Source organism: Ursus maritimus, unplaced genomic scaffold (assembly GCF_017311325.1).
Source record: "Ursus maritimus isolate PB19 unplaced genomic scaffold, ASM1731132v1 scaffold_14, whole genome shotgun sequence".
In the NCBI taxonomy this organism is placed as follows: domain Eukaryota; kingdom Metazoa; phylum Chordata; class Mammalia; order Carnivora; family Ursidae; genus Ursus; species Ursus maritimus.
In genome coordinates this window covers 12399359-12427015 of record NW_024423786.1, presented here as the reverse complement: position 1 = coordinate 12427015, position 27657 = coordinate 12399359, and the positions used below count along the sequence as shown (strand labels likewise).

Genomic DNA, 27657 nt, shown 5'->3' with positions numbered 1-27657 from the left:
CCCCCGCGCTTTAAAATAATGCCCGCGGCGCCCGCGCGACCATGCAATGGCGAGCGCTTGTCCTGGGGCTGGTGCTCCTCCGGCTTGGCCTCCATGGAGTGCTGTGGCTCGTCTTCGGGCTGGGGCCCAGCATGGGCTTCTACCAGCGTTTTCCGCTCAGCTTCGGCTTCCAGCGCCTGAGGGCCCCCGACGGCCCCGAGTCTCCTGCCTTGGGGCCCGCGGGCCGGCCCGGGACGCCCGGGGGGCCGTCGGGGCCGTCGTGGATGCAGCCGCCGCTCCCTGGGGCTGCGGCGGCGGGACGACGGCGGGCTCCGCGGCGGCCGGAGCCGGGCGTGTGCGGCCCGGCCCACTGGGGCTACGTGCTGGGCGGCCGGGGCCGCGGCCCGGACGAGTACGAGAAGCGCTACAGCGGCGCCTTCCCGCCGCAGCTGCGCGCCCAGATGCGCGACCTGGCGCGGGGCATGTTCGTCTTCGGCTACGACAACTACATGGCGCACGCCTTTCCCCAGGACGAGCTCAACCCCATCCACTGCCGCGGCCGAGGGCCTGACCGCGGGGACCCGTAAGTAGTCGGCGCTGGCCCGACGCCCCGGCCGCGCGCCCCACGCGCTTCCTTCCGTCCTCCGGGTCAGGGTGCAGCCTTCTGACCTCCGGATTCCCCAAGGGCTGCCGCGGCGTTTAAGGGCCTGGGGCCACACCCGCCCGCCCAGTGCCTTGGCCCGCCCCCCGCCCCGGGCGTCCCCCTGGACTTGGGGGGGTGGTGTGGATGGGCCGGTGGCTGTCCTCTTTCTTGATTCTTCCGGAATCTCTTGAGTTACAGGACAACTGTTCAGCGCAGTCTCTTTTACAGATGGGGAAACTGAGGCTCAGACTGGAAGGGACGGTAGCAAGTACCAAGGGGATAGCTTCGGGGGCTTTAGACTCTCATCTCCAATAACCCCTTCTCCAGATGAACATATATATAATCAAAATGAAATCCCTTGTAAACGGAGCTTCAAAACAGTCTCTCATCCCCTCCCCCGACTTATCCCCATATAAAAATTCAGGGGTTGATTCCAGGAAAGGACTTTTCCAAAGCCAGCCAGTGATAGTGACGCAGAGTGGGTCTCCAACCTTTCTCCTTCATTTATGGGGACTGCTTCTTAGGCTGAGGAAACTTACAGGAAAGGGAGAGACTCTGTCTTGGCTGTCTGGCCAAGATTTGGGGTCTTGATACTCAGGGTTTGATTCCTTGGCCGCTGAATTGACTGTCACCTTTATCTGCCCCATAAATTCCTCCACTCTGGTGGCCGGACTGTCCAGTAAGGTCAGCCAGTCCTCCCCTTCCACCAGCCTTGTCTGTGGAGGCCAAGCTTCCAGGGTCACTGGTGTTGACATCAGAGTCCAGGAGGACAGCACACCCAGCTAAGGACCTTCCAGCTGGAGAGAATGGGTGTGCTTTGCCACTGACCCTGTTAAACCGGATAGGTGACTACCTTCCTCTGGGTGATGGGAGTAGAGGAGATGGGCTGCCCATTGCCTTGGCCCCACATCCTATGGGTGCTTTTGGACTTTGAGGGATGTATCTTCCTTCACCTGGTGAAAGGAAGAGTCCTGTCCTTAAGTTCTGAAAAGGAAGCCCATATACTAAAGGGGTTTAAAGAATTTAAAGAAATGGTTAGGTTATCTACAAAGTCATATCTTAAATGACAATTTGAGGAGCATGAGTTTTAGTGAAGCGAGGGGCACAGTCCAAGCTAGTTTCAAAGGACTGGGCCTTTTTAAATTTGTAGGAAACTGATGAGTTATTTTTCTTGCTTCACTGTATCAGGCTTTATGGGTATGAATATTTTCTATCTCAGTTTTTTTTTTTTTTTTGAGAAAAATTTTTAAGTTTTGATAAAAATTACTGGGGCCTTTCCAGATATTAGGAAATTAGTGAGCTAATTGTTAGTCCTTAACTGTACCAGACTTTATACCTATGTATTTTCTTTGGATCTCATTTTTTGTTGTTTGTTGTTGGAGGAAAAAAAGATTAAAATTTGAAAAAAACTAAAAAAGCCTAAAACCCCACCAGACAGTTATTTTTAATTTATTTTTCCTGGCAGCTCCTGCCCATATGCCTACACATATTTTACATAGTTGAAACCAAAGTGTGTGTACATATTTTGGATCTTGTATTTTCTCACTAATGCTCATGGTATTACAAGGAGGGAGAGGATACTTTGAGTAAGTGCCCTTATTCTCTCTCACTTTTTCCTCAGATTTCCTTTTATGGTGTGGACCTAAGGAAAATAGTTTAATGAGGACTTGTGATAACGCTTTCAATTGGAATATGATGGTCAGGAGAGTGAGTTGATGACATTTTGATGCTTTTCTTAATGACCGTTAGGAACCCTTTGGAGAGTTGGAGCCCTTCTCCAGCAAGGTGACGTGGCAGTTGATTAACTTGCTGGTCCCTGTGGTAGTTCCAGGTGGCATAGGCTTTGTTTCAGGATGAAGTCTGCTGATGAGTGTCTTGGTTTGATTGTACAGTGGCGGTGTGGGTAAACTGAAGTCAGGTTGCTTTGAGACAGATGTATTGTTGTTGGAAAGATGGAGTTTGAAATATTGAGCAGATGCCATTTGGGAAGGGTTGTTCCCAGAGGTTAATAAACCTTTCGGTTGATAAACCTTTGGTGTCTTTGAGGAGGTGAAAGAACTCTGGGTAATGGTGGCTTTGAATAGACCCTCACACTGACTGCTTCCAAAGAGTGGAAAGGCTAATTTTTTTTTACTCTCCTTTCTTTAACTTAATTCCTTTCAGACTAGGATTTTCAAAGAAACGTTTAGAACGAGAGCTTTGTCATTCTGGCTCTGAAACAATAGGATACATTTACATCCCCAAAATAGATAACCTGCAATAAAAACTTTTCAGATTTTCTTTTATTTCTTTAATATCTTTTTTTTTTTTTTTGGTGGGGGGTAAAGATTTTATTTATTTATTTGAGAGACAGCAAGAGTGAGAGTGAGAGGGCACAGAGGGAGAGGGAGCTGAGCAGGGAGCCCGATGAGGGGTCCATCCCATGATCCCGAGATCATGACTGAGCCGAAGGCAGACGCTTAACCGACTGAGCCACCCAGGTGCCCCAAAGTTTTTCAGATTTAAAAAAATCAAATGTATTCTAATGATAGTTGTCAAGCATATTCTAATGATGCATTTAAAATATAGAGTGACATAACCATTGTATGTAGAAAGTACAGAAACAAAATATGGGTGCTCAATCTGTGTTTCTTTTCCTTTTAGTCACATTTACTTGAGGCTTGTCTTGCATGTCTTGTTTGACTGTAGGTTAGGGTGAGGAGTTAACGTGAAGTAAATGAAACCTGAACACTTTAAAATAGCTAATCTTTCGGCCCAGCTACAGATTACTGTGCAAAGTCAGTTACTCTCATATCCCCAATTTGGGTTGGAGGATCCGAATTCAAAAGTTTCTTCAGATAAATTTGGATATTCTATTTCTTGTCATCTTGTGAATGATAACGATAGTTCAGGCCTTGGGCGCATGATCCTTCTTTGCTTCCTGCATGGCCATATTGCTGTTCAAGTAAAAAAGCAAGCCTGTGAACAACCCCAACTGATACTGGCCCCAAACCGACCCGTTCCGAGGCACCGCTAGCATAAGGTGGCCTCCTGTGCATTCTTCTTTCTTTCTAATGTCCTGTCTCACTTCACAGTCAGACCTAAGTCTTTTTCTACGATGCCATTGAACTTTTGAAAACAATTTTCCTTGCTTTACTTGGTTCTCCTTTCCGTTTCTTCCGTTTGAGCTGCTCTCCCACATTTCAACATCACTTGAGAACTGAGTGCTGTTGTGTGCTCACCTTCCCTTCCCTTTGTCTTGTCTCTCCAGATTGTCAACCCCTTGGCACAGACACTGCTTCCTATGTTACCTCAGTGCTACCCAGCAGCAGGTAGATTTCCGAACAGCTGGTACAGGTTAAATATATGTGGGAGACTTTTTTTTTTTTTACTGTATGTTTGATTTTGTTAGTTACATAATCAAAAATTGTCTGTCAAAGGTTGTAGTTTTTTCCAGCTCTGTTTTGGGGTGATAACCTTACAAATTCACACTGGGGTGAATGTCATGAACAGTCACACGTGGTAAATTAAGTGGAGAGTTTAATTCTGGGTCATCGTGGTTCAGCCAGCTGGTGATGTGAAAAGATGTGTACTTGGGAGCCTAGCCCCGTACTAGAAGATTTAGTTCTTGGCTTGAGGCACTTAGCAGATAAGTCAGGCTGGCCATCGATCAAGAATATCTACAAAGAACAAGGCCACAGTCTTATACCTACATCATGAGCTGGTGTAAATGGAATCACAGTAGTATGGTGCTGTTAGGCCAAGGGGGTTTTATGGAATCTACGTTCCACTTCACACCCCTCTTTCTTTTCTTCTATTTTGGCACATTTTGAAAGAGTGTATAGCAATTACTTGGTAGGAAATAGTTAAAAGTGTTTTAATGCACACCTTAGATTTTTCAGGTGATTGGTCTTAGTGGAGAGAAGGAACCCACCCAGTTATTCCAAATTTTTATTTTTTTACCGCAGCATTGCTTATAACTGTTCATTGTGAGTAACTGCTTGGGCACTGTATTGAGAGGTATTGTAAAGTTGTGTCCTTTTTAGTGATGGCCTAAAAGGAAAAGTACTATAAAACATGTGAAGCAGTTTAGCAGTCAAAATTCGTACTACCTTCCACGGGCCTGTGCAGGTGGAGTGGGTGACCTTGGCCCAGACGAGGGTACAGCTCAGGAGAGGGCAGTTGGGGTGTTGCTAAGTGGTGAGGTTGCCATTTTCTTTCTTTTCATTTTTTTTTTTTTTAAGATTTTATTTATTTATTTGACAGAGAGAGAGCACAAGCAGAGGGAGCAGCAGGCAGAGGGAGAGGGAGAAGCAGGCTCTACTGAGCAGGGATCCCAATGTGGGGCTCGATCCCAGGACCCTGGGGTCATGACCCAAGCGAAAGGCAGATGCTTAACTGACTGAGCCACCCAGGCCTCCCAAGGGAGCCATTTTCTAATGAGGTGGGTCCTGGGAACCCACTCTGTTTCTGAGCCACAGAGCAATGCAGTTAAATATTTAAACCCAACAGAATATTCTGGAGTTGGCAGAATTGAGCACAAGGATCTCCCTGTCTACTCTGACCTTCTTCTCCAACTTTCTGCATTTCCTGTATCCTTTCTGGCTGGCAGTGCCCTTGAAGTGCTTATTTTAACCCACAGCTCTCGGCTAGAGGACCTTTTGCAATTATATAACTTTGTTTAGAAAGAATCTACAGATCGAAGAAGCAGGTGCTGTGTTTGAGCCGTGCAGTGTGCTGGCCTCATGGTTTGTGAGGGGCGGGATAACCTGGTTCCCAGATAGCCCCTTCTATGTAGCCTGTTTGAAACAATGTATGTAAAAGTTACCTCTTAATTCTTTGTCCTAGATTTAGTGGGGTAACACAGCACACAACAAAGCAACAGGAAGGAAGCCTCAGGTAAGATCAGCTGTGACGTGTTGAAGTTCTGTTTGCCTGCCTCATGTAAGGCCATTCACCCAACCCAGGCACATTGCGGGGGGACGCTTTCAGAGAGCAGAGCAGGCCATCCAGAACAGGGAAGCGAGACCAGTCCCATTCGAGTGACTGAAGGACTAGCCACAGTGGTCTGGGGATGTGCTGGAAGATGCCATAATTTCAGTGAATCTGCTGTCAAAGATAAAGCCAGGGCTTTTTGACTTTGGTCTTTAGTGAAAGTAAGCAGGTATCCTACTTCTCTCCTTACTTCTGAGTGACTGGGAGCTTTACCCTCACTGCAGGCCTGAAGTCGGTGTCTTAAGATTGCTTCAGAAAGGGAAATCGGTGTTGATTGTGGAGACAGGAGGTGTGGGCAGAAACGTGGGTGCAGCTCCAGCGTAGAGAAGTCCTGCCTTGGCTCAGCTCCTCAGAGTTGGTGGAGGTGATGGGATTCTTTCATTGAGATGTGAATGAGAAAATGAGATCAAGAGGTTAATTTATTCCCCAACCAAAGCACAGCTGAGTGGTAATCAGGCTGTCATGGAAGGTATTTGCTTCTTTTTGTGGGTAACTTGCTGGAGCGGCTGAGTTCTGTATTAAAGGGTCATGGGGGTGGGCACCTGGATGGCCCAGTTGGTTAAGCATCTGCCTTCAGCTCAGGTCATGATCTCAGGGTCCTGGGATCGAGTCCTGCTTAGCGGGGAGCCTGCTTCTCCCTCTCCCTCTGGCCCTCCCCCCCTGCTTGTGCACGTGCTCTCTCTCTCTCTCTCTCTCTCTCTCAAACAAATAAATAAAATCTTAAAAAAAAAAATGAAGAGTCATGGGCAGGTCACACGACAGGGTCTTTCTTTTTCCATTCCTAATGTTTTTGAAATCAGAGCTCTTTGAAGCTGGCCAGAGAGCTTGATTTGTGGTGATAAAGCTGTACCTCAGAGCGGGCACACGACTCTGGTTCACCACCTCTGGACTTCCTGTTGCGTGTTCTTCCCACAGTAGTGTCATTGGTGTGTCTCTGTTGTTGTGTGACTTGAGTCCACTTGCAGACACTCTAGAAATAGTCACTTATGAGACAGAAAGACCACTGCCAAACTGACTCACCTATAATGGTCCCTGAATCAGTGAGAGTTGCCAACAGTTTCAGTTTCTGATGGGTGTTTAGTGTTATTGTCCCCTTTTTCTTTTAAAATAAAGTACCTTTCTTTAATTTTAATTTTATTTCTTTTTCAGTTCAAATCTGAACATCAATGATGTCCTAGGGAATTATTCATTGACTCTTGTTGATGCATTGGATACACTTGCGGTAAGTGTTTAGCCTTATTATTTTTTTCATTAATTAAGATATTTCGGGATTGATTATCTCTAGTTTCTACCAGGGATGGGAATTCCAGGAAACCTGATACTCAAAATGTATTCATAGCTTTGATAGCCATTGTTTATTTTAATGACCTTAATGCTGAGGGTGAGAAAGGCATTCAAGGTTAAAGGAGTGGAAATGTGATTCCCCTAAAAAAAAAAAATGGAGAAGAAATGATTGTTTTGGGGGAACCTATTTTTCTTCCAGTTTCCCACTATTTTATTCGATAAAGGAATCAGTAGAGCATTCCATTCAAGTTGACAGTTACTGTAGTTAAGATTTGAGAAGTAAAGACAAGCTCCGGGTCAGTGGGCCCCTGAAGTAGCATCTGGCTGCTTGCTCCCCGGGAGTGTGTCCTGAGCCCTGGCCCCGGGCCCCTGCGCAAGACCTTCTCTAGAAACGCTCCTCTCTGCGTGCCGCTCGTGTCTTGTCCACACCGAGGCTGCCAATATGGGCGCTGCCTTTTCCCCCAACATCCCATGGTTTCCTCGTGGAGTCCGGGAGCTGGAGACGCCTGAGCAGATAGGAAGACGCTCGCTGCAAGCAGGACGCCGCTGGCATGGTACTTGCCATCACTCCGTGCGGGCCGTGTGCGCGGTCTGCCTCTCGGCGCTTTGCTTCCACGGGACTGTACTTCAGCGTAGCATGTTAAATCCTCCTTCGTGAAGCTGTCGCAAACCTCTTTGCTCCGCTTCATTGTCCAGCACGCCTTTACCACTAGAGAATTCTTCCCGTCTTCGAGCCCAAATCCTGCATTTACTAATGTAGTCTTGTCTGTTTTAACTTCCCTGAGAAGAGTTTAAAGCTGTCAGGGGTTGGAAGTGGGTAATGCTAGCTAAGTTAGTATTACAGCTGCCCAGGAGCTCGCTGGCGGGAGACTCGCTAGGACTTGGGAGGAGCTCGAGCGGTCTCTGTGCCCTCCTGGGCCCAGGGTCTGCGGGGCCTCTGGGCTTTCATTCTGCCAGCCTGTGGTTGCACAGCATGTTAGTGGCCCAGTTTCTCCTTCTGGGCTTTTTGCTGCTCCGCTTCAGTCATCCATCCTCGGCGATCACAATGTGCCGGGACAAGTCTGCTCAGCCTAATTAGAGTTATCTTGTTGAAGATACCGGAGGCTGACTCAGCCTTGTAGGTGTTGCTTGGAGAGTCTCCCAAAACTCACGTACCTTATGAAGGAGTGCCTCTCATCCCTGACCTCTCTTTTTTGGCCCTCATTGTGTCTTTTTATCCCTCTGCCATGCTCATTAAGTACAGAGACCTCATCTGTATTATTCACTGTACTCTCCACCTAATGGTGTCTGATACATAGTAGGACTGCAAATATGTGTTGAAAAAATGAACTTCTCCAAATTCAGCATTTCCCAACACTGTTTCCAAGGGTATATTCCCCAAAAGAGGAATTCCATTTCCAAGTGAACCTTGAGAATTTCTGCATGGCTGTCCATTATTGGAGAGCTACAACGTATGCCAGCATTTCAAAGGCTCTGAGAAGTCCTGCAGTAAAGAACCCGATTTAACTCCTTTGTCCAGTCCAGGTTTTCTTAAGCCTGAGCAAATGATTTCACAGCCTGCTTACTCTGTAGCTGTGTGACTAAAACGGTAAATTGGACTATGTAATTGAAAGTTGCTGGCTTCCTTCACCATCCTCCATTCGATCTGAGATCATATCAGCCTCTGCAGCTGCTAACAGATATTGTCACTGGTGAGCATCTGTAAGGAAACAAAGCCACTTGTGTGGTTTTTCATTGTAGAATATCCGGTCTTCACTGTGCTAGCACTTCGGGCTTATTTTTCAGGTGTTACTTCAGCTGAGGTTTTCTTGTTCTCTTGCTAACGTTTTAAACAGGCTCTAACAGATGTGCTGTAGAAACACTCGGAAGATAACAGTCCCCTGACCATTGGCTGCAACGTGTAGCATTATTGCGTAATCTTTTAAAAAGAAAGAACTAAAGGCCAGGAAAGAAACGTCTGTACTTGCTCTGGGTGTTTATGGCATAATAACAACAAAGAGGGAGATAAAAAGATGTGCTAGCCCAATAAATACTAGGAATTCAGGCACGCTTGAAAGAAATAGTGTCTGGATGAAATTATTTGTTTTTCCTTTGTGTGTGTATCATTATGATGTCCTTAAAGTCCCAGGATTGTCCTAAATTTTCGAACAGAATGAAAGCATTTTGGTTGAGTTAATCTGTAAAATTTTATTCCCAATTTGCACTTCATATAGGAGAGAGTGGCTTAGCATGAGATCATATTCAGGCACCCAAAATAGGAATCGTAATTTTAGATCACTCTTTAAAAAGGACACGGAGCAGATTATTTGTATGTTTTGTTTGTTTCGAGTGCCCCTGGGTTTATGCTGTGCTCCAAAAGATAATGCTGCTATTTCTTAAAGTGTTTGGACATCTGGATAAGTAGCAACAAGTCCACTTTCCAGATGTTTCAGTCTCCTGGGAGCCAAGCACCCAAGCTGTCGATTTATTTGAAGAGCATAGGGGAAGTTATATTTTTGTTTCTTCGGTTTTTGGATTTATTTTTACTCATTTCAAGAGTTTTAGGAACTCTAGCGCCTTGCATGCTAAATCAGACGAAGTTTGAGGGAGAGTCTAGTGGGAAGGTGAGGGGTACTAATGGTTCATGAGGAATTATTTCACAGTTTGACCATTAGGAGATAGGATTCTTGAGTTGCGGGAAATGGGCTTGCCTTCTGTCCTGGAATATATTCTAAGAGATAACTGTGTTTCTACGTGTTGTGTTTATGCTCCTTCCATGGGTGGCAAAACCGCGGACAGACATTTAGATGAAGTGGCCCCTCTGTGTCATTTCAAGCTGTTTTAAGGGTTTGTGTTCCTCTTTTTAAAGATAATGGGAAATTCGTCTGAGTTCCAGAAAGCAGTCAAGTTAGTGATCGACACAGTTTCATTTGACAAAGATTCCACCGTCCAAGTCTTTGAGGCCACGATAAGGTAAAATAGTACATGAAATGGATGGAAGGCTTCTTTTCTGGGTGTGAGCAGCAAAATTCCTGAGGCTCTCCCTGCTGCGAGATCCAGGTAGAGAGTCCACCGGGGACCTTATGGGCGCCGTGTCGTTTTTCCTCTCCCTTTTGGGCTTCATCATCAGTGGAACAATTGACATTTCAAAGTAATTACATTGGGGTCTGAAAAGAAAGACTCACTTAAGCTTTAATGTAGGTGGGAGACGGATGTCCTATTAATGCAGATTTTCACTGTCACTTGGTGTCTGGTCTCATTTCCTTCCTTCACTGTGTCCTAGGAAAACCCCTACAACATTTCTGAAGGAAATGAAAGTTTCCCATCTTACCTACCACCCACAGAGGACGACTGCTTACCATTTGGGTGTATTTCCCTCTCATGTGCCACTCTAACTTCTCTCCCCACCCCCCACCCCGTGCCCGCTGCCCCCCCTCCCCCCACCAAGGTAGTTGGGCATATGTTCCATACTCAGTTTTGTATCTTTCATCTCTAGGCTGATATATTGTGACTATTTTACTACTTAAACTTTTTGAAAACTGTGTTACTGCATAGCATTTCAGATGTGTCATTTATTTAAAATGAAAGTTATGAAAACATAACTTCAAACAACAATCATACCAGCAAACATCACGATCAGCTTGAGATCATTGGGGTGATGCAGGATTCCTGGCTCCGTAGGGACATAGACCTGAGCCTGAGCTGGTGGCCGTCTGCCTCTGAGCGCGTCTTTTCCTCCTCTTCCTCACCTTGCCTCCTCACCAGAAGGTGGAGAATTTCTCAGCACTTTGGCAGCCTGAACTAGGAGAGCTACTTAGTATTTGCTGTCTTGCCCTCTCCTGTTTCCCATATGGTTAAGTGTTTTCCCCATATGAGAGAAACCGAGTCCTTTATTAATACTGAAAGGTAATGTTTATTCTGAGAATGGCTGGTACCCTCCCTTCAGATGAGATGATTGAGACTGCTGGCCATTAGTTATTACTTTAAGTGAGATTATTCTTGGTGGCCTCAGGTGAATGGTTCTCTGTCCCCCCATTACCCAGTAATGTGGGTAATTAAGAATCGGTCATTTATCAGGGCTGGAAAGAACTTCAAGAAGCCATTAAGGTCAGTCCCTGGGATTCCAGGCAGCTCTGAGTTCAAGGGGTTTGAGGCTGCTGCTTTCAGTCTGAACTGGATTGTGCGCATTGACAAGCCACGTGATTGTATTGTTTTTGTGTTCTTCTTGTCATCCTGTCTTTTAGGGTCCTAGGAAGCCTCCTTTCTGCCCACAGAATAATAACTGACTCCAAGCAGCCCTTTGGTGACATGACAATTAAGGATTATGATAACGAATTGTTGCACATGGCTCATGACCTGGCCGTGCGGCTCCTGCCGGCCTTTGAAAACACCAAGACAGGGATCCCCTATCCTCGGGTACGTAGAGTAGTTGGACGTTTCAGCATCTTCCTGAATTAAAACTCTTTTTTGATTGATATATTTGGGGGGAGGAGAGAAGTGATGTGAAAGAGGAAAGCTGTGTCCTTGAGAGAATTTGTCCCTAAATGTGATGTAAATGTTTTTAATTCAGTCAGCATTTACCGAGCACCTACTGCATACTAGGCATACGGTTGACATACGTGATTCTTCCCCTTAAGGAACTTATGTTCCTGTACTCAGTATTCTGAAGTTCTTCTGCGTGTGAGAGTTATGTCCCCTGCCACAAAACAGCATGGGGAATTTGTCTTTATTTCTGACTCGAGTACGTTTCCCCAGAGACCCTCATGTGTGCACTGTAGGGTCCTGGCGAATGTTCTTGGGAGTGCTTCACCTGGATCTTTCAAATAAAAGCCTGCCCAGCCCAGCCAGTGAGCTGCTGATTTAAATGCAAGATTTGGAATGCGATTATATCTTTGTGGCACCCAATTTGCTGAGCTCAGAACTCCCTTGGGAATTGAGTCAGCCTTTTAGGTAACCAGAAGAGAATTGCCAGCCCACGGAGCCTCAGTGATGAAACAGGCTGTCACATTCTTCCCGTGTCTCCCTTGTCTGCCGGTTTGTGATTTCTGTTCGCTGAGCAGGGGTGAGTTCCTAGTAGCTCACTTAAAATTGATAAGGGATCCCACAGCTGGCCTTTGTTTCTAATGCCAAAGCCCGGTTATGGAAAGACGTGGATTAGTGCATAGCATTGTAACCATTCCCCTAAGACTTGCTCTTATTAAAACAAGGCCGTGGTGTTCTGATTGTCTTGTTTGTGTCTTCGAAGCTTAACTCCCCTGTCTCAGGTGTGACATGGGAGGCGGTGAGCTGCGTCACACTGCAGTAAGTTTGGTTCAGTAGTTGAGTCTAGTGGCTGTGACCTGGCCTTCTAGCCCTGAGGGTTCCTCACAAGTCTTGCCACAAATCCTTTGTCTCTTCCTGTCCCCAGGTGAATCTAAAGACAGGCGTCCCCCCTGACAGCAATAATGAGACTTGCACAGCGGGCGCCGGTTCCCTCCTGGTGGAATTTGGGATTCTGAGCCGACTCCTGGGGGATTCTACATTTGAGTGGGTGGCCAGACGTGCTGTGAAAGCCCTTTGGAACCTGCGGAGCAATGATACAGGATTATTAGGTGTGGTGGCACCTTCTCAGGCTGTTGGGACTGGGTACATGTGGCCCCCTTTCCTTTCCTCTTCTCTGGGGCTCTCCTCACTGTCCACTCCTTCTGTCTGTACCACCGAACTGACAGTGGACACCTCAGAGAGAATGGCCCTTCGTGTCTGCCATGTCCAGTTTCTCTGTGGGACTTTCTGCTTTGAGTGAGGCTGTAAGGTTTGATGGGAAAGAAGAATGCTTGTGCTGTTTGAGGGTTCCCTTCTGATTTGAATCCCTTAGCATATTCCACTTGAAAATAATTATTAATGGAAATGTTATAAAAAGAACTGCCTCTGAGGCAGATTGTATTGTTTCAGCATAAGGCTCTAAATATAGGCATTTGGAGTTACTGGTGGAGTAGCTTTCTCCTTTAAAAAATCTAGGCATGTGGTAGTAGGTTGAAAGGCCAGATTAAACCTACATTAGGTGGGTTTTTTTTTTTCCCTCTCGAAAATATTTGGTCAAGATGTTATTTAAAAAATTTTTATTATGGAACATTTCAAACCTACAAAAGTAGGAAGAAAGTATAATGAATAATGAATCCCTGTGTACTCATCATTCATCTCCAGTAATTACTAGTTTTTGCTAATTCAAAATATTAGTTTTAAAGGGTTTTACACTGAGAAAAATTTTTAAAAATTTTAAAAATTTATTCGAGAGAGAGCGAGAGCACAAGCAGGGGGGAGGGGCAGAGGGAGAGGGAGAAGCAGGCTCCCCACTGAGCAGGGAGCCCAATGTGGGGCTCGATTCCAGGACCCTGGGATCATGACCTGAGCCAAAGGCAGATGCTTAACCGACTGAGCCACCCAGGCGCCCCAGAAAAATTTATTTTGTCATCAAGAAGTACCTTGATTAGTTGTTGGAGGGCCATAGAGCTTCATTGCAAGAGCGCTGCCTTTTTAAAAATGACTTTTTTTTTTTTAAGTAATCTCTATGCCAAGTGTGAGGCTCGAACTCTCGACCCTGAGATCAAGAGTTGCGTGCTCCTCTGACTGAGCCAGCCAGGTGCCGTACAAGTGATTTTTGATTATTCCTTAAGTTTTTAAGTTTATTTACATTATTTGTTGTGTTTGGCAACAATGGTAGAAATAAACAAGTTGCCCAGATCGCCACCCCACCACCAAATGGTTTGCCAGTGTCACCATGACATTTTTACATTTGGCAGTTCAGGTTGTTCAGGTTGTTATCTTGCTTTCATAGCTACTGTCTTTAAAATCTACATAGAGTCCTTTAACTCTTCCACTGTGGGACACTTGGAATATTTCTGTTTTTTCTTTTCCCCCCTCATTTTACAGGTAATATAAATCATAGAGTTCATAATTCTTGATGAACAACACAATACTTGTTCTTAAAAACATTTTTTTTTCACAAAGGATAAATTCCTAGGAATGGCATTACCGAGTCAAAGATTTGAACACTCCTTTGGCGTTTGAAATGCACTTAATCTGGAAAGGCAAAATGACAAATTTACTTTTCTCTTGCCTGAAGTGTTTTCCCCAGTTTTGTCCCACTGTTTAAACACCGTATATTGAGAAAGATTTCCTGGCTGGCTGTGCCGCTGATGGGACTGATAAAAATGTGAGGGCGAAGCGTTCATTCCTTCTTTTCTGCCAAGGCTGAGGGTGCGGGAGAGTGGTGGGGCCAGAGTAGGAGGGCACCCTGGAGGAGGAGCCGTCTCCAGATACCTGGGGCCTGATGGGCTTTATCTGTTTTTGCAGGCAACGTGGTGAACATTCAGACGGGCCGCTGGGTTGGAAAGCAGAGCGGCTTGGGCGCTGGCCTGGACTCCTTCTATGAATACCTCTTGAAATCTTACATTCTCTTTGGAGAAAAGGAAGACCTCGAGATGTTTAATGCTGCGTACCGGAGTATTCAGAACTACTTAAGAAGAGGGTGTGTCTCCTCCCTTGCCCTGTAGAACAGCCAGGGTGTGTTCTCCACCTGACTCCACAGCGTCTTGTGGTCTCCGCAGTCATCTTCCCGCTTCCTGGTTGCTGGGCAGGCATTTGGGGTGAAGAGCTGTATTAGCCTTCTGCTGTGGCGTCGCAAATTACCCCAGCACTTAGTGGCTTACACGGCAAACATTATGTCACACAGTTCCTGAGGGTCAGGAAGCCAAGAGCTGCTGAGCGCACCCAGGGTCTCGCAAGGTTGTCACCAGGCTACTGGCAGGGACTACAGCCGTGTCAAGGGTGGGTCAGGGCCGGAGGACCCACCTCTAGGCTCACTCCTGTGGTGGTTGGCAGGCTTCAGTTGCTCGCCACGTGGACCTCTTTGTAGGCAGGTGATGGCAGCCGGCTTCCCCCAGAGTGAGTGATCTGACAGAGGTAGAAAGAGAGGTCAGAGGTGTGCTTTTGTGACCTACGTTTGGAATGACAAACCAGCCCTGCTGCCCTGCTCTGTAGACCCCGCAGACCAAACCTGGTACAGTGTGGGAGAGGGCTGTACAAGGCCCACCCTCTGTGACTGCCAGGAGTCAGGGATCTTGGGGGGCCATGGTGGAGACTGGCTGCCGCAAGGAGTGACACGTGCCTGTGTTTCGCTGTTGCTTTAATAGCAGACAGAGCTGTAATTCGGACCATTACTGATGAATTGTTCGGATTGGTCTTTATACCTAATGAGAGAAAGGACAATTACCACATTTCCCCCTCTGTTGTTTAAAACAGCATTATTTGCTACCCAGTGTTCCGTCAGGAGGGCAGGAGAGAAGTGCCATTCAGAGTGACAGTGGCTTCTACCCCGAGGTCGCCTCACTTCCTTAGGTCTTTGTCTGCCTTTGTAGGTTAAGTGTCCAGTGCAGGTGATAGGTACTGAGTTTCTGCATGTTGAGATTTTCTTGGACCCATTACGTTAGCTGTTGTAGGAACCCCTTATGTGAGTGCTGTGTTTTAGTAAGAGGCCGTTTGGCCAGAGTTCAGTCATTTTTGCTTTTTAAAGTCCCAACCTAAATTGAGTAGTAATCCCTGAGCATCTTGCTCTGATGCGTTCCTTCAGGCCCCTGGTGTAGGACCTTATTAGAGAAGAGACTCTTTTCCACTCAGGTCAAAACCAACAAAGACCCACGCTAGATACCTTATTACGTGGCAGTACTCGTAAGCCAGAAAGTCCAAGTGCTTTCTGCAAAATACAGTGAAGTCCCTGATAAGTTACAATGGCTAAGTTCAGAGCTTTTATTCCACGGTAGATGTTACCTGACGCTAGAGTCTGGTATCCACAGGTAGAGGTTTGAAAGAACGAGTTAGGAGAAAACGTTAATGTTGATGCCATTGAAGTGAAACCACCCGCGGCTGCGGGAGGAGGAGGGCTGGAGGGCCGTCAGCGAGCCTTCTCACCGTTGCCTGCTCTGCTTGGCCCGCCAGCCGGGAAGCCTGTAACGAAGGAGAAGGAGACCCGCCGCTGTACGTGAACGTGAACATGTTCAGCGGGCAGCTGATGAACACTTGGATTGACTCGCTGCAGGCCTTCTTCCCCGGACTGCAGGTAGGTAGCCACCGCGTTTGCCGAGAAGACGTGGCCATTACCACCACGGGTTTCTGTGTGTTCTCTTTTCTTTTTGTGACACCAAAGCATTCTCGGGCTCGTCCGGATTTGGGAGATTAGTAGCACAATATGTCTTGATTATTCTGTTTGTGAGATTAGTCGTCAGGATCTGGAACAGAGCCATACTAAGTAAGTGTAAAACCATGGCTGGAGAGTGACCGTATGTGATTTTTGGGTCATCTGTCTCTCAGTTGTTTATTCTTTGCTCCTAAGTACAGTTAACATCTTGCCCTATGCAGTTCACATCAGTTTGGCATTGACAGTCTGTTAGGGAGGGCACCCTTTTCCCTGAGTTGCTACTTTTGGGTTGGTTTTGTCTCCAACCAGGTCAGATAAGAAGTGGGGGGCAGAGGGAGCGCCCAGGGCCTGCGTGTCACATCTTGCCACTCTGAGAAAAGCGTCTTCTCCTTAGGTTCTGATAGGCGATGTGGAAGATGCCATCTGCCTCCATGCCTTTTACTACGCCATCTGGAAACGCTACGGGGCCCTCCCTGAGAGGTATAACTGGCAGCTCCAGGCCCCCGACGTGCTCTTCTACCCGCTGAGACCGGAGTTAGTGGAGTCTACGTATCTCCTCTACCAGGTACTAGACTCTGTGTTTCAGCGCTAGCAGGACCTGTAGCAGGTGGTTTTTAGCAGACATTGGCTGATTGGTGTAGAACTGTGCTGTTTCTTTGTGACTCCGATACGGTTGCCGCCTAACCGTAGGCTTGATATCGAGTGGGATTCCTGGTTCTACAGGACAGAGAAGGCGTCTGTGGTCCCACACGGAGCTGTTGAACCTAACCTTCCGCAAAGCCCATCGAGCCTGTACCATAGGGCTTTTCTCTCACATCCTTATACATGAAAGAGGACTTAATACTCTGTGTTTTCCAGATTTATTTGGCCAAAGAACTCTTTTTTGAGATACAGTTCTGTACTCATGCACTGTGAGACCCTGGTCTGTGTAATCATTATTCAGACCAAAGGAATTCTTTTTCTGGATAAAGGAAATCATCTGGGATTCATCTGAATGTCTATTTTTGTTTAATAGTTAAAAAAAAGTATAGTGTTCGTTTTTCCATGAAATTTCATGCCAGAAGGATTGTCACTTTAGCTGTGAAGTCTCCCCCGCAGTCGAAGGCAGGTATTTATACCTCTGAGCGTGCCGTCCATCTATACACACGGAGAGTCTGCATCCATTCACAGATCCAGCAGCTTTCTGCAAAGCCAGCCTGCAGTGCGCCTCAGCCGACCGGGGACAAACGCCTGCAGGGGCAAGCCCGTACATTTTTGAGTTCTGGTAGTAGGATTAGTACTGTGGTTTGGATTTATTGAAGAAAAAATTAATGCTGAATCGTGCCATTTGCTTCTAGACGAAAAAGGGAGAAATCCTATGAAACTGGTCCTAGGCCTCACATGAAAGAGAGAGTTCATGAGATCTAGATAACCTCTCAGAGGAGGGCACGGATAGCCTCCGAGTTTGCTTCTCTGAGCTGGGTGGTCAGCCCGGCTCCGTGCGCCCCGAGGATGCTGTGCCTGGTGCTGCCCAAGTTCTCCTCTTAAGCTTCGGTCTGTTGCCTTTGGGTTTATACCTCTTCATTTCTCGTCACTTCTTCTTTCCTGTTTTCAGCTTCTTCCTCCCGTTGACTCTTTTCTTCGAAGTCAGAGAACCCTTCAGCTTCCTGGCTCCGCCTTCTGAGGCCTCTCCCTGTGCCTCTTCCCACACAGACCGCTGCCCTCAGCCACGGTAGTTTGCATTTGCTGCTGCAGGCGGGCACTAGGCGTGGATCCAAGATGAGCCCCAGCTCTTACACTGTGTGTGGGGTACAGGTCTCATCTTCTCAGAGAATTGGTTTCCTAGTGAAGCCGTGAAAGAGCATGTGACAGCACAGTAAGCAACCCTCAGGACTGAGTTCGTAGGGCAGCTCGAGAGGAAAGTGTGGGGGCCTCCTGTGTGAAAGTCTTCTTGTTCCTCTTAGCTTTTCCTCAGAATGCTGTAAGTGGAATGGGGGCAAAGTCCTGCGTCCTTGGGCCTGCATCTTAAGTTTGAGAGTTCGGAGGCAAGAGGGAAACTAGATTTGGGCTCACATACGGTACCATCAACAAGGCATTCTTTCATTTCTGATCATGATGGGGACCGGGAGAGCCAGAGCAGGGCATCGTTCTGCCCTGGAGCGGATTGTCTCAGCCGACGTTGCGGTTAAACAGACTGTAGATGTACTTTGACGTGAACCAGCAGAACACCTTAGTTCTTTGACACGTGTGACCCTTCAAGGTAACGTGAGCTGGGCGCTGTGCCTGCCTTTGGCCAGTGACTCGCCTCTCGGGAGATTGCTGCAGTCACCATGATACTTGTTGATGGCTTGTTTCCCAGGCCCTCGCCGGATCACGTTCTCTCATGTTCTTTCTAGGCAACCAAGAATCCCTTCTACCTCCATGTAGGAATGGATATTCTGCAGAGTCTGGAAAAGTACACAAGAGTCAAGTTAGTTTCCTAAGTTCCTTCCTTTTTCCGTTGGCCACTTTTGATTTTTTTTCAGTTGTTCCGGGGAAAATAGAATTATTTTGCACTTTAATTTACAGAAAAGGTCAATTAATGTTAATCCTGTAGGAAATTTGCTTACTTCTTGTGTAGCAGGACCAGTCCATTACAGTGGGAATTGCTTTTTATTTTTTATTTTTTCACCTTTTTTTTCTGTAAGGTTCCAGCAGACTGTGTATGTTCTTTTTAAATAACTTATTTTTCCTAGTTGTACAAATAATACATGTACTAACAAGTTGAGGGAGTACAGAAGATGTGGAGGTAGAATCTTGTCATTGTAATCTCCATGTGTAGGTAACCACAGCCAACATTTTCATGTAGTTGTACATATAATGTGTGTATATACGTATATGTTAACAAAAACTATATTTCAATTTTGTGACCTGCTTTTTTCACTTAGCAGTATATCTTAAGTATTCTCTTACAAAATATTTTAGGCTATCCAATGATAAGTCAGTTCTACAGATACTGGGACAAAAAATTTCAATCAGTCCTAAATTTGTTGCCAGTCATTTTCTTGGTGTCATGTTAAGTGCTTGGCAAGTACCCTCCACCAGTCCCACCTTCTTCCCCCTATGACTAACCTGATGATTTAGCAGCCACACCACTTTTTCATAAATTTGCAAATAATCTAGGCTCAAAAAACATAGCTCTTAAACCTAACCTAATTTGTGTTTCATATGGCATTTGATAATTTGGCTGATTATTCTGTTAAGAGACTATTTCCGCTTCTTAAATTAATAAGCAGGTAGGAAGGAGCAGAGGCAGGACTAACTGGAAATTTGTTTTATAGGTGTGGGTATGCGACATTGCATCACGTCATAGACAAATCCAAAGAGGACCGGATGGAGAGCTTCTTTCTCAGTGAGACCTGTAAATACTTGTATCTGGTATGTGTGTTAGAAGGTTAACCCAAGAAATGTTTATTAATGCTCGGAGCATGCGTTCATCCGGTCTTCCATGTAGCATACATTCACCGGGCACGGCTCTGTGCTGGGCGTGTGCTGGCCCGGGGACCCAGTGCTATCAAAACAAGAGCGTATTGCTGTCATCTGCCGTGGTTTCTAACCTTGTGGGGGAGGCATCGTCAAGTAAACAAAGGAACTTCCGATTACAGCCGGTATGAAGTGCTGGTCACGGTTCCTAGAGGACCTGCGCACGTGAGTTGGGATGGTCGGGGAGGTCGTCTCTGAGGAAGAGAGCAGTGTCTCCCGCCCTTACGTCTTTTGATGCGTGTGAGTTTGGCTGAGACCCCAGCCCGTTTGGCTCTCTGTCCACACACACGTTCTCAGGTGTGTGGAGAGAGACAGAGTCACGGGACCTGGAGGAAACCTCTAAGGGATCATTGTCAACATTCATTCTTCCCCTTATGGGAGCTGACGTTAGGTGACTTGTGTGGGTTTTCGGGGTGACTGCATGGCAGAGCTGACGCCTCAGTCAGGTCCCCCCGGGGGCCTAGGCCTCCCTCTCAGTGCATGTCTCCGGGCCAGGCTGGCCGCCCTCTGCAGGCTGATAGGAGCCCTGCGTGCATCCTGTTCAGCAGCCCTTGGTGCCTGGGGTGGTCGCGGGCGAGTTCTAGAGCGAATAAAGGAGACCTCCTAGGCTGTTCTAGAGGAAGGAACATAGGGTCTGGGACCAGAAAACCTAGGCCTACCCCATTCTTCTGTTAGCTGTGGAAACACAGACAGGTTGTGCCAAGTCTCGTTTTTCCTCATCTGTACAATACTTCAGGTGACTGTAAGGTTTCTTCTATCACTGAGATTTCTGTCCTAAATGTTCACTCATTTAACATTTACTGGACACCTGCCTTCTCCACCCACTGACCTGTCCTGTATTCAGCTTGGTGTTCTTTCTGGACGCTCCTGCCTCATGCCTCCTGTGGAAGGAAGGCACTGCCCTCTGTCCTTAGAGCCCGGCCCGTATTCTGACAGGAGTCAGTCGGGTGGTGGCACAGGGGTCAGGCTCTATGGCCAGGCCCTGGGATATGGTGAAGGATAGAGCGTGTGCTTCTTCCCTTCCGGCATTTTCTAGTTGAGGGCCTAGGTGTATGTGAGGTGGGGTTAGTTCTAGAATTCTAGTGCCACAACTGTCAGGGGAGTGAATGGGGTCATCCAGAGAGCTTTTATAGACTATGCAAGTTCGGGTCTCAGCCCTGGGATTTCTGAATCTTTGGGTCCGAGCAGGGTGGGATGGAATGGGGGAAATTCAGGCATTTGGGTTTAAATAAAACTGGTGATTCTGATTTGCATCCAGAGTTGGGAGCCACCTTTTCACCCATTTGTCACTGAAAAGCCCGAGGACCCAGCAAATTCTGCTCCCCATGTAGTCTGGGACACACTCAACTGAGTTTGTTCCAAATGTGCTACAATTACCAGTTGTATCTTTTTTGTTTTCTTTCTTTTTCCTTTCCCACTAGCTATTTGATGAGGAGAATCCAGTCCACAAATCCGGAACCAAATACATGTTTACAACTGAGGGACACATTGTATCTGTGGATAAACATCTTCGGGAATCACCCTGGAAGGAATTCTTTTCTGAAGAGGGAGGGCAGGACCAAGAGGGGAAGTCTGTGCACAGGCCTAAATCACCGGACTTAAAAGTCATCAACTCCAGCTCCAACGTAAGTTGCTTTCTCCAGGGGTGGTTGGCATGTGGAGGAGGAGAAAATAATACAAACTTGTCATCCAGAGTCCCTGACAGAAAATTGGTGGCACACATAGACTGGGTCACTGGGGAAGAGTTTCGCAAAAGACCGTTGACAGTGGGGACCCCTGGGAGTGGCGCTGCTGTCCATCCTAGCTGCAGGGGCTCGTGGTCCCCGGAACCTGGGTGGAGAGAGGCGTGCTGGGGCAGGGGGCTCCTGGCAGAAGCCTCGTTCTGAGCTGACTCCAGCGACCTTGCAGGAAGGGAGCCAGCAGAGTGAACACTTGACCATCCTTCTGCCTTTTCCTCTGTGGGAGCTTCTCAGTGCCAATGCTCACCAGACGTCAGAGGCCACAGGGACTTTTGGTATAATCTATCAGGTTGGCCTCTGGGGCCAGAGCAGAATGGGGAAGGGCAGAGAGTGGATCTGGAAGGACAAATGGAAGAGATCAGCCAAATCACCCACCAGCAGAGAGGGGGAAGGAGCAGTCATGAGTCATTGTGATTTTTAATGTAATGCTCTTGGAAGTGCAGAGGAACTCAGTTTTGTTTAAAGCAAGGTTTCATTGAGCATGCCTCCACCGTCCTGATGAACACGGGGAAAGGTTTGGAAACCAGTCCTGCAGTTCCTGGTAGGAGTCCTAGGTAGTGGTACTGATTTGAGTCAGAATGGTTTGGAAGTGGGAGACCCCGTATCAGTTGAAATATCAAACTGGGTTATCCCACCGTGCCCTGGGTGCCGCATCTCTGCTCAGAAAAAGCCTCTGTTGTCAAGATGCCTGCCACCTACTTCCAAACTGCCTTGGTTAGGGGACACCCCTTGGTCCCAGACTCTGCTTCTGAACTTGGCCTTCAGTGTCTCATTGAAGGTCTTTACCATCAGTCTGTGTACTACGTTGACGGACCAGAGCAGAGATTGGTCCCCCAAATCTCCAGAAGGCCATGGGGTGTAGACTAGGCAAACACAGCCCAATTGAGAAGGAAAGAGAAGGAGGAGAGCTGGGGGGAGGGAAATAGTAACAACAGCATTCGTGTATAACGCCTCCCACAGCCCAGGCCCCTTTTCCAGCTGGTCTTGCCCATTAACGTCTCACTGCGGCCCCTCGAGGGTAGGTGCCGTTGGCCTCCCATTTTACACGTGGAGAAAGGGAGGCACAGAGAGCTTCTGGTCGCACATTGGAGCCAGGAGGTGGACTGGAAGGAGACACTCGTCTTAGACCTGATCCTGTGCCTGGCTCTGGCGATGTGGGTCCGTCAGAGGGGGCTCGTGGGGAGACCGGCTCCTCCCCGGTGTTTGTCAGTAAGGCGCCGCAGGAAGTGCTGCTGAAACACAGAGGAGGGAGGAGTCGGAGGAGTCAGTCTGCTGGGGGAAATAAGGGCCAGGTCTCCTTTCAGAAGATCCGTGAGGGATGCGGAGGAGCTTCGCAGGAAGGGCTGTTCGGGCAGCAGGGATGGCACCTGCAAGTGCGCGGCTGGGGAGCGGCTGGGACGAGCTGAAGGACCTGCGGCCTTGATCTCAGGGGATGCGGAGTGGGGGAGGGGTAGTGAGTTCGGTGGTGGCACGGAGCAGTGGGAACGTGCTTCCTCCTAGGCGAGTGTGTCATGAATGTATGTGGAAACTGTCGGCAGATAAACGTGTTTGGTTCTCAAATTCGCATCTCCTTTGAGGGGGGAAAGGGGCTTTTCCTTAACAACAACAAAAAAAAAACCTCTGTCAAGCACTTAGGTTTTAGCTGTGGCTGGGAAAAGCCACAGTACAGTTGACACTTGAACAATGCAGGTCCGAACTGCATGCGGATGTTTTTGATAAGTACATTGCAGTCCTGTCAATGTATTTTCTCTTCCTTGACTTTCTTAATAGCATTTTCTTTTCTCTAGCTGCCTGTATTGTGAGACTATCGTGTGTAATACACGCAGCATACAAAATACGAAGTGTAGCATCTGCTGATTAAGTTACGAGCAGGGCTTCCGGTCAGCCGCAGGCCGTCAATAGTTTTTAGGGAGTCAAAGGTTACATGTGGGTTTTCAGCTGCACTGGGGTCAGTGCTCTGAACCCTGCATTGTTCAAAGGCCAGCTGTGTTTCCAAATAGCTACGGTGTTTTCTGAAATTCTGGGTGGATTAAGTTAAGGACGCAAGGGATGAGCTTCTCATGGTCACTCTGCCCTTGGGTGGGTGTCTTTTAGCCTCCTTGGTCTCCATTTCTTCCCCTGTGAAGGTATTAAATGATGTTAGTCATCCTCAACTGGGGGTGGTTTGCTCCTCAGAGAACAGCGAGCAATGTCTGGAGACAGTCTGGGTTGTCATGACTCGGGGGTAGGGGTGAGGGGCATCTAGCGGGAGAGACCAGGGATGCTGGTAAGCATCCTGCAGTACGCGAGAGGGCCCCACGTGTCAGCAGTGCCCAGGTGGAGAAACCCGTTTATTCTCTGAGCAATCAGTACTTGGATTTTTAATGCAAAGTTGACATATTTCCTCTTTGTTGTTTCCTTTCTAGTGCAATCGTGTTCCTGACGAGAGGAGATACTCCCTGCCCTTAAAGAGCATCTACATGCGGCAGATTGACCAGATGGTTGGCTTGATTTGATCTGCTCTCCTCCGTGGGGCCTCATCTGAACCCGGATGGAAGCAGCCAGACCCACGCTGTGCAGAGATCCAGTCTGAAGCGGAAGAGGATGGAAGTCTGGCCGTCTGTGATGGTGTAGGGATTTCTGTCCAGCTCCTCACACACATCTAGCAGATTCTTGCATACATTAGTGTTTCTCTTCTGTTCAATAAAATGCCCCGTTTTTCTTAAGGGTATAATTTGAAGTAAGAAGGTACGTAGGAGTTGGCTTCTTAGGACATGCTGATTTTATAAGCACAGTGTGGATGGGGCATCTCTGGATGGGGCTTCGCAGCTTCCCACTTTGGAATCCAACAAGTGCGTTCCTGTCTCTGGCACTTGCCGTGACTGCAGTATTGCTACCTCTCTGTTAGAGGACTGTGAACGAAATTTCCATGCAAAGGGCCTGAAGTTCATCCCTATTTATTGCATTTTGTTATCCTTTCTCTCTCTCATTAGATAATTGGCTCTGCTTCCACCCACAATTTTGGATCACAGGGAGGAAAATCATTCAGTTTTTCATTTGCACCCCACATAATCTTCACAGTGTTACAAGTTAATTGCTTATGAATAACTTTTATCTGAATTTCAAAAGGCAGTCTCTTAAGTTGTCACACAGCTAGATCTTTGGGACGGTATATTACATTTAATTTGACCTTACCTGAAGAACTCCCATAGTTCCAGGACCAGGTGCCTTTTAGGGAGAGAAAAATACCCAAGAATGTCTGAGCTTCCATCTATCTCATATTTACTAACCAAGGATTCTCAATTCTGACCGTTTTGGGTTAGAATTTTGTTTTGTTTTTGTTTTCTGTGTCTAGTGCCAATTAGCTAAGTCAGGGAGAAAGAAATGGTCAGACGGCTCTCTGGCATCCCTGAGCCGTTTCTCGTCAGGGAGAAAGAAATGATCGGACGGCTCTCTGGCATCCCTGAGCCATTTCTCGTCAGGGAGAAAGAAATGATCGGACGGCTCTCTGGCATCCCTGAGCCGTTTCTCTGTACTGCGGGCTTTAGCTTAGTGCCTTACAGGATTTGGGTTGGGGCCACTGCTGCTCTGGTTTTAGCGGCCTCGTTTTGTATTGTCACGGGGTGGGACCACAGTGAAAAAGGGGAAGGGATGAGTATTAGTAAGAGTCTGGAAAATTCTTGGCCAGTCCTTGCCTTTCAGCCTGGTATTTTAAGCAAACCGACTTTAGGAGGAAGTTGTGCTACACTGCCTTCTTTCTTTGTTATTGTTTCCTTAGCCAGAACAGAAGCATCTCTTTTTGACCTTAGGCTGAATGCTCCTACAGAGCAGAGGTGGATTTGAACCCTCAGCCTGGCTTCCGTATAACGTCTGAGGTTGAGATGCATCCTGGTACATCCTGGTAGAGTCTCTTAACCTCCAACCTTACCTGTCATGTTGCTCACCTGTATGCTTGCACACTTCAAATGATTTCCTGTTCATTTTTTTAAAACCAGAAGTGTGGTCTGAGCCATTCCATATACCAATCAAAGGGAGAAGTTTTATTCCTTCTTGAAATTTCAGTGTTACTGTTTTTTTTTTTTAAATAGATACAGAATTCAGTTCTTGGAGATTTTTGCAAAAGGGATTTTCAGTAATAAATGCATGACCTCTGTCTTTTAAGTATTTACTATGCAGATTGTTGTAAAGTAAACAAAATCAAAAGCTTCTGTTTTACCTTTTCTCTTCATTTTGGAAGCATTCTCTTAATCGACCTTGTCTCATCTCCTGAATAGAACATTTTCTTTGAGAACACTGTATATTTTAGGTGTTTTCGTTGACTCAGTAAAATCAAAATGTTCATTTGACATACGCAGGTACACCCAGGCACGGCGTCCCCCTACCTTTACTCCAGGCAAACCGAGGCAGGACTATAAATGTCCCGTCTGGGGGGATGGGGCATGTCAGGGAAGGAAGTCTGTCCTCTGGGCATCAGTTCTGTCTCTCGTGGCCCTGCCGGGTGCCCTCTCCAGCTTCTGGGGCAACATCGATGTGTAGCATTGCAACACCACCCTCTCATCCAGGCCCTTAACCTGTGTCCCGCTCTGGCATTCCATCCCCCTCGTGCTCAGGAAAGGGACCTGTGCCTCAGGGCCACTGACGCACGCCAGGGGCCACCGGCTGCCATGATATGTGTTTTGTGTGAAGTCTCAAACCCCCTTGACTTCTGGGCACTGACTTGTACCAGTTGGCGAGACGGAGGGTGAGGGTGTTACTACAGACGAATCCTGGTGGTTGAGCTTCCAGACTAGCCGGTCTAAAGTTTGATGCTGCCCGTGATCTGTGGGGCTGGAGGCAGAATACTGTCTAGTGCCAGTCATGAAACGAAGGTTCTTTGAGACAAGTTCAAAGCTTGTTTTCTTTTTGGAAATCAGGATGTCAACAACTGTGTTATATTTTGCAGGGCTTTTGCTGTTTTCTTCCATTCTGTGTTGCAGGGTATCAGATAGGGAAGGGCCAGGGAGGGGAGTGTCGAAGAGATTCCCTCGCTCAGTGCTGTGCCCCAGGCCTGGCCTGATTCTGAACAGAGGTCATCCTTTGGAACAGCCGTGAGCCTGCACCATCCTCAAGTTCCCCTGTGTAGCTAGCGTCTGGAGTCGGCTTTGGTCGACGCGAGGAATACGGTTTTGCAAAACTCTCGTAGGAAGCTGCCCTGTAGTTAGGCTGGGCCGTCTCAATCTCCTACCACAGAGTTCTCAGTCCATACAGGGCAGACTTTGCTGCTTTCGGTGATGTGACCGAGGAACTCATTTCCGGAATGGGAGGTGACAGACGAAGTGTTGGCTGGCTTCCAGCTGTGCTGGCCTTTGTGAAGAACCAGCTTCCAATGTTCACATCTTTTCCTATCGTTCCAGCTCTTGTACCCGAATTCTGTCTGTGCCTCCAAATCCCAGGTTCCCAGGTTGTCCTGGATCGGGGGGGCACGCACATGTCACTAAAGTCATTGTGTGTTTCTGCATCAGGGTGTGTCTGTGCAGGTGAATTTTAGAGGAGGCTCTTTGTGCAATCCAAGGGCCTGAACGTGGCTCCGCCTCCTTCCCTCCCCTCCCCCACCAAAGAAAAGTACCCTCTTAGCTATTTCCTTAGCTCAGTTCACCGAATGTTTGCAAACTGTGATCCTTTGCTTCAGATCTTGTGGACTGAACATCAGACGTCCTTTTCTTCTCTCTGGAGGGCTCCAGAGGTCTTTCTCTTGATGCTTTCAAATTTAATGCTGGTGAAAAGGTAGGGCTGAATGATTGCTCTAACTAGAGTACCTGAGCAGGGACTTTTGAAGAAAATCTTGGTCTTTCCTTTTCCATTCCCAGGCATCCAGCTCCGTCTCTAGTGCCTCTTCCCTGCAGGGCAGGGACCCTTGTGAAAGAGGGAAGGTGGGCTGGCTGGGCTGTGTGTCCCCAGGTTTTGCAGGGCTCAGGGTTCTGTTCCTGCTGGAGTTTGGATGTGAATCCGGGAAAATGTACCTGTGGACCTTCCTAATTCATACCCCCTTTCCCTCTTTCTGAGAGGCAGAGAAATAATATTTTTAAAAGGTATTTTGTTTTAGTTTTAAATAGCAAAACACAAGCTGCATTTTTATTTATTATGCACAAGAAAGGTAAATCTGTTTTTACAAAAAAATCTGGAGTTGGAAACTCTGGGAAAACCTGTTGAGATATACACATGCTTCTCTCTCTGTAATGTGCAATATGCTTTGCAACTATAGATGATATTTTATGTTTAATCTGTAAATAAGAAATGTATTTAAATTAAGAGGGAGATTTTTTGTAAAAGGACCAAATGTTCTTTTATAAATGTACTAAGAAATATCTTGTTCTTTGAAATTTATTAGGATTTTTATGAGTAATTTTTATTAAAAGATTCTTTTTTTT

At 47.1% G+C, this 27657-nt stretch overlaps 1 protein-coding gene across 1 annotated transcript; it reads left to right on the top strand.

The window, feature by feature from the left end:
- On the top strand, positions 1-27657 carry EDEM1 (ER degradation enhancing alpha-mannosidase like protein 1). The gene is made up of 12 exons (XM_040628530.1): positions 1-562; positions 6746-6818; positions 9729-9832; positions 11104-11275; positions 12267-12450; positions 14192-14366; positions 15833-15953; positions 16426-16596; positions 18407-18480; positions 19331-19427; positions 20954-21157; positions 23677-27657. The coding sequence occupies exons 1-12, from the start codon at positions 42-44 to the stop codon at positions 23764-23766; spliced, it is 1986 nt and encodes a 661-aa protein (XP_040484464.1). The 5' UTR covers positions 1-41; the 3' UTR covers positions 23767-27657.